General features: G+C 43.6%; 1 protein-coding gene across 5 annotated transcripts in view; it reads right to left on the bottom strand.

Moving 5' to 3' along the window:
• CDK12 (cyclin dependent kinase 12) overlaps positions 1 to 9,773 on the bottom strand; it is an 80,130-nt gene extending 70,357 nt beyond the window's left edge. For 3 of the 5 annotated variants that reach the window (XR_012642688.1, XR_012642687.1, XM_074978767.1), the window contains exons 1-2: positions 8,222 to 9,773; positions 552 to 1,436 (exon numbers count right to left, since the gene is read on the bottom strand). Coding sequence is in view for 3 of the 5 variants with exons in the window: in XM_074978767.1 (XP_074834868.1) it covers positions 552 to 1,436; positions 8,222 to 9,285 (1,949 nt within the window). In the remaining 2 variants the exon portion in view is untranslated. The remainder of the gene's footprint in view (positions 1 to 551; positions 1,437 to 8,221) is intronic. The other 2 variants (XM_074978763.1, XM_074978766.1) reach the window with 1 other exon arrangement.
• Positions 9,774 to 15,195: the final 5,422 nt, after the last annotated feature.

Genomic DNA, 15,195 nt, shown 5'->3' with positions numbered 1-15,195 from the left:
TCACCTTGCTACAAGTGTAACACTATTTTATGCTGTTATCTCTCACAGATGACTTGCTCTTTCATGTTACTTTACCACAGCTTTCTGGGGCAATTCATTCTTACATGAAGTCAGGACCAATTCTTGCAGGCTGCTGCATGCACCTAGACCTCTTACGCCATGTGAAGTCCCATTAAAATTAACAGAGGGACTTCCATGCAGAGCAGATTTCAGACTAGAGGCATAATGTATCTGTAATCAGATTGGCTTGATTTATTATGTTGACTTTTTTCAGCTGGCTTCCCTCGCTGAGATTGTGTGTTAGCACCAGCACTGAACCGTAAGTCCCTCAAAATAGGTATTCAGGTTGGAGAAACTGACAAGTCTAACATCACCAATAACGACGTCAAAGGGCACTGGGTTATGCGGGGCGTTTTCAGGAGAAGACACCACTAGAATTGAATACAAAACTAGGTATCTTCCATGGAATACGTGCAGCGTGAGGAAGGGGTCAGCAAGCTAAAAGCATGTTAGTACAATGTTTTACAAATGAATTTTCCATGTGATCTTACCTATCCAAGTCATCTTCCCCAAGGAGAACAGGTGGGAGAGGAAGCGGAGGCAGCGTTGAAGTCTTCAGGTGCGGAATAGCAGCCGTCACAGACACTTGTGGTTTGGTGGAGACCTGGGCAGAGGACTGAGAGTTTGCCTGAGTGGACAAAGCAGTTGTTCGTGAGTGGGAAGAAGATGGCAAAGAGGATGGGACTGAAGTAGGGACCGGAACAGAAGTCAGTTGGGGAAGTGGCAGAGGTGGAATAGCTGGTGATGGAGGCAAAGGAGGTAACGGGGGCGTCTGCGGTGGCGGTGTAGTTGTTGGTAAAGGAGGAGGAGGTGATTTTATGGAGGGAAGTGGGGGCGGGTTCTCCTTCTCTGCTGGTTCTGGCTCTTTGGGAGTTGCAATCTCCTCTTTCACTACTACAGACTTTGAGTCTCTTGTTCCCATAATTTTTGAGTCTTTAACTGGAGCTGCATGCTTCTTCTCAGAATTCTCTTCTGTCTTGTTTCTTATTGGCTCCAGAGATGTTTTAGTCTCTGCATTCATGTGTATTAAGTTAACCAGTTCCGTATCGGAGGCTGATTTCTCCGATTTAATGGTTTTAGATACCTTTTTAGACTCTGCCACCACCTCCTTAACCTCAGATGAGCTATTCTCTTTTATAGACAGAAAAACAGGTGAGTTCTTTGCCTCCTTCCCATCCACTTTTGCAGCTGCTGCAGCAGCTGCAGCTCGCTCTTTCTTCTTCCGGCTAAGCTCTGCTCCCAGGCTGGAGTTCAATGGTAGCCTAGCAGGTGAGATACTGGAATGGCGACTACGTGAACCGGACCTCTGCTTTTTACTGTGAGATGATGAATGTCTTGAATATACAGGACTTCGACTTCGGGACTTTGCAGACTTCCTATAGGAAGAGCAAGAAGCAGAAAACTGAGATGCATTCTATATAGACCCATAGAGACACTGAAATTGATAAATAACTCTCTTTAAAGACAAGAGCATTCATAAAATTGTCAACTATACTTATGAACATAGCCAAAACTAGTCTGAGGAGACTTAAATTCACAGCACTAGTCTGATGACACTTAGAAATAATCCAACACTTATGCACTTCCAAGGTCAAATACCCTGCTGCTTACAAATTATTAACAATTAAAATAACAGACTGACAGGGCAAAGGTTAGACAAACCCCCAAGTTAAAGAAGAGAACAGTCACACATGCTTGACTGAGGATTTGAGATGAGAGGATGAGCTGACAGTTTAGGAATCATTCAGGGCAGCAAAGGAGCGAAAACACAATGGTAAGACATGAGTATTGCTCATGAGAATGGTTTGCACAACCCCATGGCATGGATAAGTGATATTGCACTAAGGTATTCTCCTAGTCAATGCCACTTTTCCCCACATAACATCTTCACTTCAAGTAGATGTTTTACTATTCGTATAAATGCACTTGCATATTGGAAGTCAGAAAGAAAATTTGGAACTTTCATCCTTAGACATATTCAGAGATTGTCTAAGTCTGAATTCACAGGAGGTTGGCTACAATTTATTATGTAAGCATACATAAAAAATGAATTTGCAAATCTGCATTGTAGTGTAAGACACAAATAAGAAAAACACTCTCCTTCAAAAGTATGTGAGGTGAACAGAGGATCAATTTGGATTGGGCACAAGTCTGCTGTACGTGTGAATTCAGTGATGATTGGGGTGAAGATTCATTGGAAAGACTGGGGAAAAAAAGAAAAATGAATTTTCAATTCACAGGTCAGTGAACATTTTCTCCTCTTCAAGAGAGACTGGGATATTGCAGGTCACGGAGTGTTGTGCATTTCAAGAGGAGTAATGTGTGTATGGTAGATGCGAAGAGATTTTGAAGCCACTTTTACTAAAATATAAAAAGAATCTTGCAGTAATGTTCTACCCATGCGGCAGTTGAAATCATGCTCACAAGTGACTTTTTATTCTATGATAGATTCAAACCTGGATTTTCCTGACCACAGTAGAAAATATAGCATGGTTTTAGATGATGGTTAAGAGAATTCCCTTTTCCACACTGCTCAGAAAGCATGTAACAGCAACTGTGTTTAAACTTGGTAGCTGCTAACAGATTTTTCAACTATAATTGAAATGTAGCATAGATGACTAATATAATTTGCATAGGATAACAAAAATGTAATTTTAAACAAATATATGACGACATAACGGCTCTAAAAATTAGCTAAAAGATAAAAATGTCTTATTTCAACAGACATTTGTAATTGTAGTAGCCAAAGATCACTGTGATTATGTGGATCTTACCTTTAGTCTTAAAAATCAAAAAGAGCAACATATATTTTTATATATGTAAAAATCAAGACCTATTTCAGATTCTGTCTTCAATATTCCTGGAAGTTATACTTAAACAGAAGCTGGCAATATTTCTGAAGCTAGCCTATCCTCTTCAAGGGACTCTGGATAATCAATTTAACTGTCACATACACAGGCAGAATGTGCCATTTGGAGAGTGGTTCACTTTCCACATCCCACTGCAAAACTGTCAGGAGCCGAAATAGCTAGCAGCATGATTTCACCGCACTCAGAGGTCACACTTGCAGACTTTGCTGAGGACAACATTCCTGACTGAACTTGTAAGACATGGTTAGCTGCAAACAGAGACAACTTACTTCTGACACATAAACAGAATTGAATCATGCACCAAATTCCAGCTACAACTGATTCATAAGATGGATCTGGAAACCTCCCCCTCAAGTAGTATAAGATTTTGTAACAGATCACTGCCTTGAAATATGTTTTAAGAGATGCAAATATATACAGGAACTTTTGTAAGGTGTTTCCCCTGTCTAGAGTAATCACTGAGTAACTTTATCTCTGGCCAAGAGGCTAGTGACATCTGCCCTCACACATTACCTTTGAAATCTACAGGGCACTGCACATTGCGCAGTTCACAGCACTTAAAAAGTACGTTACAGTAGTCATAAGAGAGGCTACAACACAATCAGAAAGGGTACAAAAGCCATCTGCCATCCAGTCAACACGGTAAGTACTTCCTAGTTTTAGAAATGTTCAAAGTGTTCTTTCTATTTATACTGGTCTGATCAAAAAATTCTTTTATTTCTAATGCAGGAAACTGGGGCACATAACATGTTACTATCAGCCCAGTGTCTCAATGGGAGAGAACAGGAATAGCTCACAACAGAAAACCATTCATTTCCCTGCCACAATCAGAGATGTTCCAAAGATAAAGATCTTAGAGAGGAAGACTAGACTATATATATTTTGAAACTGGTCATTGCTAAGAGTTGTTAGCAACTGTTTCTCTTCACCCTCTGATGAATGCAGAACAAGACAAGATAGAACCTGGGACCAATCTTGTTCAACTTATTCGTCAATGATCTAGAGAAAGGGGTAAGCAGTGAGGTGGCAAAGTTTGCAGATGACACCAAACTGTTCAGGATAGTTAAAACCAAAGCAGACTGTGAAGAACTTCAAAAAGATCTCAGCAAACTGAGTGACTGGGCAGCAAAATGGCAAATGAAATTTAATGTGGGTAAGTGTAAAGTAATGCACATTGGGAAAAATAACCCCAATTATACATACAGTATGATGGGGGCAAATTTAGCTACAACAGATCAGGAAAGGGATCTTGGAATTATAGTGGATAGTTCTCTGAAAACATCCACGCAGTGTGCAGCGGCAGTCAGTAAAGCAAATAGGATGTTAGGAATAATTAAAAAAGGGATAGAAAATAAGATGAAGAGTATCTTACTTCCCCTATATAAAACTATGGTACGCCCACATCTTGAGTACTGCGTGCACGTGTGGTCTCCTCACCTCAAAAAAGATATATTGGCATTAGAAAAGGTTCAGAAAAGGGCAACTAAAATGATTAAGGGTTTGGAATGGGTCCCATATGAGGGGAGGCTAGAGAGACTGGGACTTTTCAGTCTAGAAAAGACGAGACTGAGGGGCGATATGATAGAGGTATATAAAATCATGAATGGTGTGGAGAAAGTGAATACAGAAAAGTTATTTACTTGTTCCCATAATATAAGAACTAGAGGACACCAAATGAAATTAATGGGTAGCAGGTTCAAAACTAATAAAAGAAAGTTTTTCTTCACCCAGCACACAGTCAACCTGTGGAACTCCTTACCAGAGGACGCTGAGAAGGCCAGGACTCTAACAGAGTTTAAAAAAGAGCTCGATAAATATTTGGAGGTTAGGTCCATAGCTGGCTATTAGCAAGGGGTAAGGTATGGTACCTAGCCTTTTGTCGAAGGCGGGAGATGGATGGCAGGAGACAAATCGCTTGATCATTGTCTTTGGTTCACCTCCTCTGGGGCACCTGGCATTGGCTACTGTCGGCAGACAGGACATTGGGCTAGATGGACCTTTGGTCTGACCCAGTATGGCCGTTCTTATGTTATGTTCTAGAAAGAGCACAACTGGGCACTTGCAGAATGCCTGTCATATGAAGTTATCAGAGCAATCTTAAAATTGTTACAGATGTCTCGCATGTGAGATTATGTGACAGTGTTCCCCTGTTATGCAGTGGGGAAATCACAAGCATAGTGGTGAAGTGAAAAGTAATGACAAAGATGTCATTAGGACCCAGGCATGTTTACTCCTGATTTCTTGTTTCACCACTGAAGAAACTGTCTCAAACTAAAACCTCTAAATCCAGTTCAGGGACATTTAACAACTTCATATTGTGATTCTACACAGCACACCAGTGACTATGGTGCACATAAAAACTCCAAAACTAAACTCATCATAACTTGAAAAGCACACATTCATCAAGTGGCCCTTATCTTAAATTTTTTCTCCTTGCTATTGCTCTAATGGTATACTTACTGCAACCACTGTAAGGAACAACTGTGATTGTAACAGAAAGGAAGCAGTTGTAGTCCATATACTATCGCAACAAAGAAGCAGTCAAGTAGCACTTTAAAGACTAACAAAATAATTTATTCAGTGAGCTTTCATGGGACAGACCCACTTCTTCAGACCATAACCATAACAGAACAGCTACTTGACTGCTTTTTTGTTTCAACTGTGATAATGTGTTACTTTCCCTCATGACCAAAGACTTTACAATTTCCTCTTCAACTAAAAGCAGTTTCTTTGGATGTGTCACTTGGTCTATGACCTGCAAGATGCTTTCAGCATCAGGGAGATGGATTTGTTTAGTTCTTTTCAGACTGCATTTTGGGAATAGACGGGGGGTAAAAACCACTAGGAAGTATATCACACTCAGTCAATGAAAGAAACATTAGTGCCATGGGAAAGACTCATTTGCCTCCATGAGGAATTTATACTGAACTTTCCTCACTGCATGGAATGCAGGTTCAGTGACGCCACAAGGAACATACACACCCGGGAGTTCTGATTTTCAGTTGTTTAACCAAAAGAAAATAAATATCTGAAAGTTTCATCCTATTATACTTTGGGATGGCCATTTTCCAAAGGCTTCTTTGCACACCGAGTTGACCCCTCATTTCTTGTTTTGTGCTGCACAGCGAATCTGAGCTTTGATTAAACACAGTGGGTTACACAAAACCAGCTTTAGGAAAAAAAGGGAAGGACTAGGGTGGGTTATCAATTTAACCCTAGATTCAGAGAATTTTAAATAAACAGTGTAAACAAGCACAAACTAACCTTTGGATTTTTTGTTTGGTTAACTAGCTAAGTGCTGTACCATAAAGGTATCCTCAAAAAATTTCACCACATGGCTATACAAATTCATGGAAATATATTCAAAGCTGCTTCCATAAAACTAACTTTGGAAAAAAAGTGATCTTCACTTCACAGGAAAACTAGCATTTTACAGCCCAAATCAGCTCTTTCGGGGTAGGTTGGGGATGGGGGGGGGAAGTGGAGGAAACAGAGGGAAAACAGCATTTTAGCATCCCATTACTTTCTCTGATACCCTCCAATCCTACAGCAACCCTTTGGCTGGTTAAGGAAGAGTAAATACACACTCTTAACAGAGGCTTTAGCAAAGAAAGAAAGGGTTCACAAGGCTTCCGCCAACCATTTGACTTTTCCAGGGGTTTAAAATGCTGCATAGCCTGTGAAAGCAGTGTTGCCATAGCTCCAAAAGACCAGGTTTTCACATGGAGATAGTCATCTCAACATGAAATTCTAGGGGAGATAAAGGACATGTAGCTTTTGCTTCTAGGAAGTTAGTCAAATAAACTGGGGCAGGAGGGAGAGAGAATGAGGTTGTCTTCCATGAGCTAACTTGAGGCAAAAATTACCGATGACTTATCACCACTAGGATTTTACACTGCGAATGCCTTTGTCTTCTCTCTAAATAGCTATGTTTAGCCCATACTAGACTTGTCTTTCACTGGAAAGCCTATTCCCTAAATGTGGAGAACAACAGAGGTGGTTTTTGGGCTCAGTTCCACAAGCACTGAGTTCAACAGGCCTATCCACCTCGGAAGTTCCAACCACACAGGTACAGACGCACAGAATTAATTACCTCGCTCATAGCTCTCAACGGAATCCAAGGAAGCAACACAACTAACACGGTACAATTTGTTTTGATAGTTTACCATAAGGACTTACTTAATTCAAGTTCTATTCCTGATTATGATAAATCTATAGCCACAGTTCCAAAACACACATGCTGCGAACTGGAGGTTCACTGAGACCTAAACTTTAGATTGAAAAATAATGTGTGTTAGGCTACCTACCAATTTGTACTCAAAATATTATTCATTAGTGTACATCTGAAATAAACTGCAACACTATTACTAATTACAAACAAAATTTGTGAGTGTGTGTCAAAGTTACTGGTGCCTAAGAGAACAAAAATACATGCCTTCCAGAATAAAAAAAGTTACCTAATTGCTCTTCTAGAATGCCAAAGAACCATTTACAACAAATGGAAGCAAATGATCCATAACTGAGCAGTACGTTTAGCCTGAGAAAAGCAAGTTTAAATTTGAAAGAAACAACTTAAATATATCAACTCTAATTATGATGAAAGGCAAAAGAAAAAATAGTTCAGAGTGAGATATGCTCAGAATTAAACAATCCTTCTGAAAACTGTGATCTCTTTCCTAGAGTTTTGATCAAAGTTTCAAGAATGTGAAAGTTTTCTTGTGTACATGTAGTGCTAGCGAAAGACGTTGGATTTTCAGCACTGGAAATTTAAATGCCTTCCACAGAACACTCACCACTGCAAATTTCCCCATAATGCTTCATGTAAGGGCCACCTCCAGAAGCAGGTGTAACTCAATCTTAATGGCTCCTGCAGTCCTGGCCTCTGCTATGGCTGCCAATACTGCGGCTGAACAGTGCCAACAAAACTGGTGGTTTTTAAGATGTGGACATCTAACCAAAGGGAACTAGCTCCACAGAGCAGCGAGGCATGTTTGGCAATGATCAGTGACCATTACTTACCTGGGACAAATCTGAATAGATGACCTAAAGCTGTGGTGTCCAACACACTAGCCACTAGCAGCTATTTTGCCTGTTGAGTGCAACCAGTTGGCTTGAACAATAAATATATTTTCAGAATAATGTGGTTAGCTCACTATAGCAGCAGCCACTATAGCGGCTACTGCTTCAGAACTGGTTAAACACCACAGATCTAGAGGGTCAATCATTCACAATCCCAGAGGGGCTCCCCTCCCCCATGTCCCCCACACAAACAAAACATAAAGATCACACACCTGGCTACTGGACTTCGGCTCACTGACCGTTTGATGACAAAAGGGCTGCTCGAGCGCCTTCGACTGTATGGGCTGGGTGACCTTCCACTGTATGACCCACTTCCTCTGTCATAACTGGAAGAGCGCCTCCTGTTGTATGGGCTGATGGACCTCTGCCTCCTACTGTAAGGACTAGGAGACCGAGTGTTGGACTGGTAGGCTACAGGTTCCTTGTAAGGTGGGCTGATCGACTGCCTGCGTGATGAATCACCTGGGCTCTTCTTGTATGAGTCATAGTTGCTGGATGTATGAGATCGTGGAGGGCTAAGATCGTATTCTTGAGTATAGGATGCTCCAGAGGGGCTGTCATCTTGTTTCGGGCTATCGGCCCATTTCCTGTGAGGACTCCTAGATTTCCGTTTTGGACTGTCAGTGACTTTGTAGCTTTTCAAAATCTCTCTCTTCCGATGGCTTTTACTTCGATCTTTGTGCCCAGACTTTAGCTCCCGCTCTTTTCGTGATTTCTCCTTGTGTGCTTTGGCAGACCTGGACTCCTTGTTACTGCTTCTTGATGGCTGTGACTTAAAGTGTTCCTCATTCTCCTCATTGAGTCTCTTGGAGGTGCCAGACACCCGGTCTTTGGTGGACCCTAATTTGCTGGATACGTCCTGATTCTTTTCTAGCTTCTTCTCCTTTTCTACCTGCTTACTCCTGATCAGCTCCCGTGTACGCTTGTGCTGATGGTGCCGGTGTCTGTGCAACCTGTCGCTCCTGTCTGAACTCCCTTTCCTCTCATCATTCTCCCTTCTTTCCAGCTTGAGGGCCACATCGTCGGAGAACGTATCCGAATCGGAGCTGATGTCGTCATACTCCACCAGTGGCTTGATCACTGCGCCCAAGGGTGCCGCCGTCTCTTGAGCCACCAGCAGTGAATCTTTGGAGTGCTTGGACCTATGCCGCTTGTGTCTGGAGACCAGCCGGTGCCTCTCCTTGCTGTTCGAACTCCCACTGCTGGATGTCTGTTGCTGCAAGGACCCCCCTCCTCCTCCATCCTTCTTGCCCCCATGTCTCTCTGGATTTGGCATTCCTTCTCCACTGTGCCTCGAAGAGGGGAGGGGGGAATCCTCCAAAACCCCCAAACTTTAAACCCTGCTCACCCTCTCCGGCTACAAGCCTCTTCCCGTGGCGCTCCTTTCTCCTCCCACCATTCACAGCCACTTCCCCCTTTGCCTTTCCCCGTTGGTTCTAGGTCTCTGCCTCCTTCATGGGGTGCAGCTCTTGGATCAAGGCCCCAGGCTGGGGGGGAGGGGACTGGACCTCACAGGGCCCCTGGGCTAGAAGCTCAAGGGCCTGGGAAGCACACGGAGGTGGGGCCTCTGGAAGGGGGTGGCTGGGGACTGGAGCAGGCCCCCAGGCCTGGGCAGAGGGGCCCCCAGTCAGGAGCCCCCTGGGCTTCTGAGCCAGTCCCTAGGCCCGGCTCCCTGAGTGGCTCGCTACGCAGAGGGTGCCCGGGTCCCGCCCCCTCGGCCGCCGCGCGGCGGGTGCCCGGCTCGCGGCCCCCTTTGTCCGCCCCGCTCCCGGGGCCGCCTCCCCTCTCACTTCCCAAAGCGAAACGGCACCGCTTCCAAGGGGGGCAGCCTCCAACTCTCGCGAGGCTCCCGCGCTCTCGCGTGACGCTCGAGACCTTCCCTCCCCTCCACTCCACCCCGGCTCAGGCAAAAGCCGCGAGAAACTCCGGCAGGCCCAGCGCCGACCTCGCGAGAGTTCCGCGCTGGGCCGCTCAACAAAACTTTATTGAGCCCCCTGGTAACGCTGCCAGAGAAACAAGCAACCCCAGGGCAACTGCCTTTTCAACAAAACTTTATTGAGGTACTCTGTGCGGACAGCTCTGCCCCCCCCCCACTTTTTTCCCCTCCCCCAACAAAACTTTGTTGAGTGCAAAGTGTGGACAAAGCACTACGGTCCTGCTCCAAGCACACGAGTTGAGGAGCATCAGGGAAGCCCCTCCCCTTCCTAGCTCCAAAGGGAGCCCCAAAAGTGCCTTCCAATGGGCACCATAAACATATTCCAAGCAGCTAGCAGTGCCCCCAAGTCACTGACATGGAGGGTGCAACAGGCAGTGGTTGGTGCTCCTCTGGGCCCAGCAGCATGGAGAGAGGAGCCAGGCATCCTGACTCGCAGTCCCCTGCTCTAACCACTACACCCCATTCCTGTACCAGAGCCAAACCCAGCACAGGATCCCTGACTCCCAGTTGTCTGCTTCTCATTCCCCACCCCACCTGAGACAACAATTATTTACTTAGGCAGTAAATTTCTGTAGCTCTTACATCAAGAGCTGCAGATCCTTGGCACCCTTTGGAAACTAGGCCTACCTATCTCCACCAAGAAACTGAAGCACCCAAAACCAGTGGAGATGTCTGAAAAATGTCAGCCCATTGCTCAGATTGTCACTTGCTTCCTAGAATGTGGTGCGCTCGTAGCTGAGTCGGTTCCAGGATATCACAGAGACCAGGTGTGTGAGATAATGTATTTTATTGGGCTGGCTTCTGTTCAGGAGAAAGACAAACTTTCAGGCCAAGCAGAGCAATTGTCTCTTTCACCTGCAGAAATTGGTCTGAAAATATATGACTGCATACCCACTTTGACTCACGTCAGTGGATATTTTACCTGAGTAAGGAATGAACAAAAGCTGGGGGAATACTTCAGATTTGGTTGATAGTGAGTTGTAAAGTGTCTATAAATGACAGTTTTTCAAACTTTAAATCATATAGAAAAAAACAAGTAAAAACTCTCTCTTCCTTCTGACAAAAATACACCTTTGAAACATAAAAAATTACTAAACTTATGCCCCCACAAAGCTCTACTAACTTCATAGTTTTTAAGATTGAAAAGGACTAGTGTGCTGATCTTGACTACTTTTCTACTTAGCAGAGGCCACAGAAGAACAACCAGACAATATTTGCTATACCAAGCACAGTAAGTTCTGCCTGAAGTAGACTATATCTTTAGGACGACAGCCGATCTTGATGTCAAGATTTCAATGGATGCAGAATCCAGAACTCCACTCAGCAAGTCAATCCAATAGGTAATTCACCCCACCTCTATGCCCCGTACATTAACAAGCCTGCATCCAATTTCCTATTTGATTTTGCTTATCTTACACTTCTAACCATGGTGTATTATTATGCTTTTGTCTGGTAGATTAAAATATCCTTCACAGTCAGAAATCTTTATATATTGAGATTTCAAAACCACAGTCCAGCCACCTTCTAATTTCCTTTTGGGGGACCCTACCACTTGGTGCTTACTGCGGGATCAGGGCCTCAGTGATAAACTGATAAAGGTGATAAACAGATGATCTTCTTGCACCCAGATTTATTCTTCAATCTGATCTGCTATAATCTGTGCTTGTTCCAGAGGGAGCTCTGTGATTTATTAAGAAATTGTAATGAGCTGACTGGCACACAGAAGTGTTTAACAGTTCTCTACTGGATGGGATAAGAACTGCACCTCAGAGACCCTATACTGCTAAAAAATTAAGGAGATTCTCCTTTAGTTCATGTGGCAGAATGCAGTGTTTTCTAGAGCAGATAGTATGAGTTCCATCTGTACACCTTTATGAATTTCAGAGTGATTGTTTTGTAAAACATAAAAAATTGACAAGCATTATAATCCTAGTGGCATTTTTCCCGTTTATAGTGCATTAGCAATCTATTGTTTTATTGGGGCAATTTTCTATTACTTCTTTGTCAATTATTTTTTGCACTCATTGGCTATGTCTACATGTGAAGCCTACATCGAAGGAGCTTATTTCGATGTAGCGACATCGAAATAGGCTATTTCGATGAATAATGTCTACACGTCCTCCAGGGCTGGCAACGTCGACGTTCAACATCGATGTTGCGCAGCACCACATCGAAATAGGCGCCGCGAGGGAACGTCTACACGCCAAAGTAGCACACATCGAAATAAGGGTGCCAGGCACAGCTGCAGACAGGGTCACAGGGCGGACTCAACAGCAAGCTGCTCCCTTAAAGGGCCCCTCCCAGACACACTTGCACTAAACAACACAAGATCCACAGAGCCGACAACTGGTTGCAGACCCTGTGCATGCAGCATGGATCCCCAGCTGCAGCAGCAGCAGCCAGAAGCCCTGGGCTAAGGGCTGCTGAACACGGTGACCATAGAGCCCTGCAGGGGCTGGAGAGAGAGCGTCTCTCAACCCCTCAGCTGATGGCCGCCATGGCGGACCCCGCTATTTCGATGTTGCGGAACGCGGATCGGCTACACGTGCCCTACTTCGATGTTCAACTTCGAAGTAGGGCGCTATTCCCATCCCCTCATGGGGTTAGCGGCTTCGACGTCTCGCCGCCTAACGTCAATGTTAACATCGAAACAGCGCCCAACACATGTAGCCGTGACGGGCGCTATTTCGAAGTTAGTGCCGCTACTTCGAAGTAGCGTGCACGTGTAGACACGGCTATTATCTTACATCGGTCTGTGGTAGGTCACATGTTCCTTCCATGATTGGCCATTGGATGGAGATAAATGTTTTCTTGGAAGAAAGGGAGAAGATCCTCCCCCCATTCATGAAGATTGCCTAAGCTGCCATTTGTGAAGAGGGTCTTCAGCTGTGGCTTATTAACAGGAAGTTAGTGTCATAAAGAAGGAAGGTATAAAAGCAGGGTAGGTTTCTTCAGTGTGGTAGTGTTGTGTTGCTGTTCATGGAGAGTTGAGGCAGGGGAAACAACTGTTTAAGCAAACCTTCCTAAGAAAAACTCTTTGCTGTACTATAGGAATAAAACAGGTGTATGACCTGGATTCTGCATAAAGGGCATATTTTTGTTCAATCTTATGGGAGTAAGATATGCATTTGGGCCTGATTTAGACTGTAGCTGACTATTTAAAAACTAGGCACTTAAAGGATTCTGTCCGGCTCCAGTGGAATATGTGCTTGGGATTTTTTTCTTCTGAAAAGTCTTGTATTTTGTTGCCCTTTTAAGGGGCTAGTGACTCTTTATTCTTTAATCCTTGTAAAGTGCTTTGAGGTCTCTTGATGAAAGCAGTCTGTTACAAAATTCATGAAATCTTCAACTGCAGATGTGACTCAAGGAAAGGGGGGGGGAAGTGGATAAGTGCTATTTTACACGGCTTTTTGTAAATTGTAAAGGTCTTAAAATACTTCTTTGAGGAGAAATGGCTAAAACTTATAGTAAGCTGGAAAACTCACTTTGAGAACTGTAACCATTAATGTGTAGTCTAAACTTTTGCCTACTGTTTCCTAGAGTTGGAAGTATGGATCAGACACATCACAGGTGAGGTGGTGTCTAGTATTTAAAGTATCTTCTACTGAACCAGCTTTTGTTTGTTGAAGAGACAATAATTTGAATTACAGAACACTTTCAGATCTGGGACATAAACACAAGAGCACTGCTGCAAAATATAAGGTAGAACAGATGTTTCAAGAAACCATGTAATGCACAGTGAACCTTACCCAGGGCTGTATTCTGAAGGTGGTGTAGTGGTTTCCTTTGGAAATAAGGACTAAGAGGTCAGATAGGAAGTGATTATTTTTTGAAAAGTACTTACTTTTGACATGGTATCTAATTTCTTTGAGTGGGCTCATTTTGAGTGCATCCTGACTTTTTTTGGTCTTTCTCTTCCCCCCTCCAGTCAAATATCTGACTTGTCAGTTATTTTTTTTAATTTTTTTGGACTGCTGCTATATAACTGTCGGGCTGTACCGGAAATACTAGTGAGCTGAAGACATGGGTCTGTTCCATGACAGCTTGTCACCTACAATTATTTTGAGTATTTAAAGTGCTGTATGACTGCTTGTTTGCTAGAATACAGACTAACTCTGTTACTACTCATTGGTTAACTGGAGCATCTAGCACTCTGGATGAAATACTTTGAATGGTGCAATAGCCATGTATAGAACCTATGAATCCTGAAGTGTGTTGGGGCAAAGTATTCATCTTGTCCCTTTCACCAGCAGAAGACAGTGCAGTGAAATTACTTCATCCATGATGTAGTATCAAGCTACACCAATATTGTGAATTAGGAATGTAAATGTTATTGACATAACCAGTACAACCACTAATTATTAAAGTCTATTTTTGCCCCATTTTATAACCTGCTAGTAGGTCCAGGTTGGATTACTGTTAAGTTTTAGCAAGTCTGATATTAGTTACCATAGCTCTTGGATAGCTTTTAAAGCTTCCTTCAAAACCCCTGCACATGTGTCATATTAAACTTTACAAATGAATTAATGCTTCTCAACTGTCTCCTGCTTTAGATGTGGCTCTTTTTTTTTGTCAGACTGACTTGGGGTAGCTCCTGGCTTGGCCATGTCCACAGGATGAATGATGGAAGGATTCCAAAAGACATCCTGTATGGTGAGCTAGCCTCTGGCAAAAGACCTCCCGGACGCCTCCAGTTGCGCTACAAAGATATCTGCAAGAGAGACCTGAGAGGTAGACATTGAGCTGGACAACTGGGAAGAACTAGCAGATGACCGCAGCAGATGGAGGCAGGGGTTACACGAGGGCCTTCACAAGGGCGAGATGAGGATCAGACAGAGCGCACAGAAAGCACGCTGACTTGCCAGACACCCACCACATCTGCAAAAGATGCAGCAAGGACTGTCACTCTCGTGTGGGCCTTCATAGTCACAGTAGATGCTGTAAATGAAGTCCTCAATTGAAACTATAAAGGGCATGATCCATAGTCTATGCAGACTGAAGGATGCCTACTACTATTTCCTACTGGTAAAGGTGATAAGGGAAACATTCAAGGAGGAAGCAGTCGTTCCGTTTTTCCTCTTCAAGAATCCCACTTGCTTTAAAACAGTTTGCAGTGCTTATGCATTACGTTCAGTTTCTTGGCTGTTGGAACAGCAGATCTGGAGGGAAGTTTACTAACCATCCCTCAGTATTAACCAGAATCTTCTAGCCTTGTTTTACAAGGCCAGGACCCGGGCTGCGTCTGTACTT

Source organism: Carettochelys insculpta, chromosome 28 (genome assembly GCF_033958435.1).
Source record: "Carettochelys insculpta isolate YL-2023 chromosome 28, ASM3395843v1, whole genome shotgun sequence".
NCBI classification, from domain to species: domain Eukaryota; kingdom Metazoa; phylum Chordata; order Testudines; family Carettochelyidae; genus Carettochelys; species Carettochelys insculpta.
The sequence above is the reverse complement of the archived record's forward strand: the minus strand, read 5'-3'. Positions and strand labels throughout refer to the sequence as shown.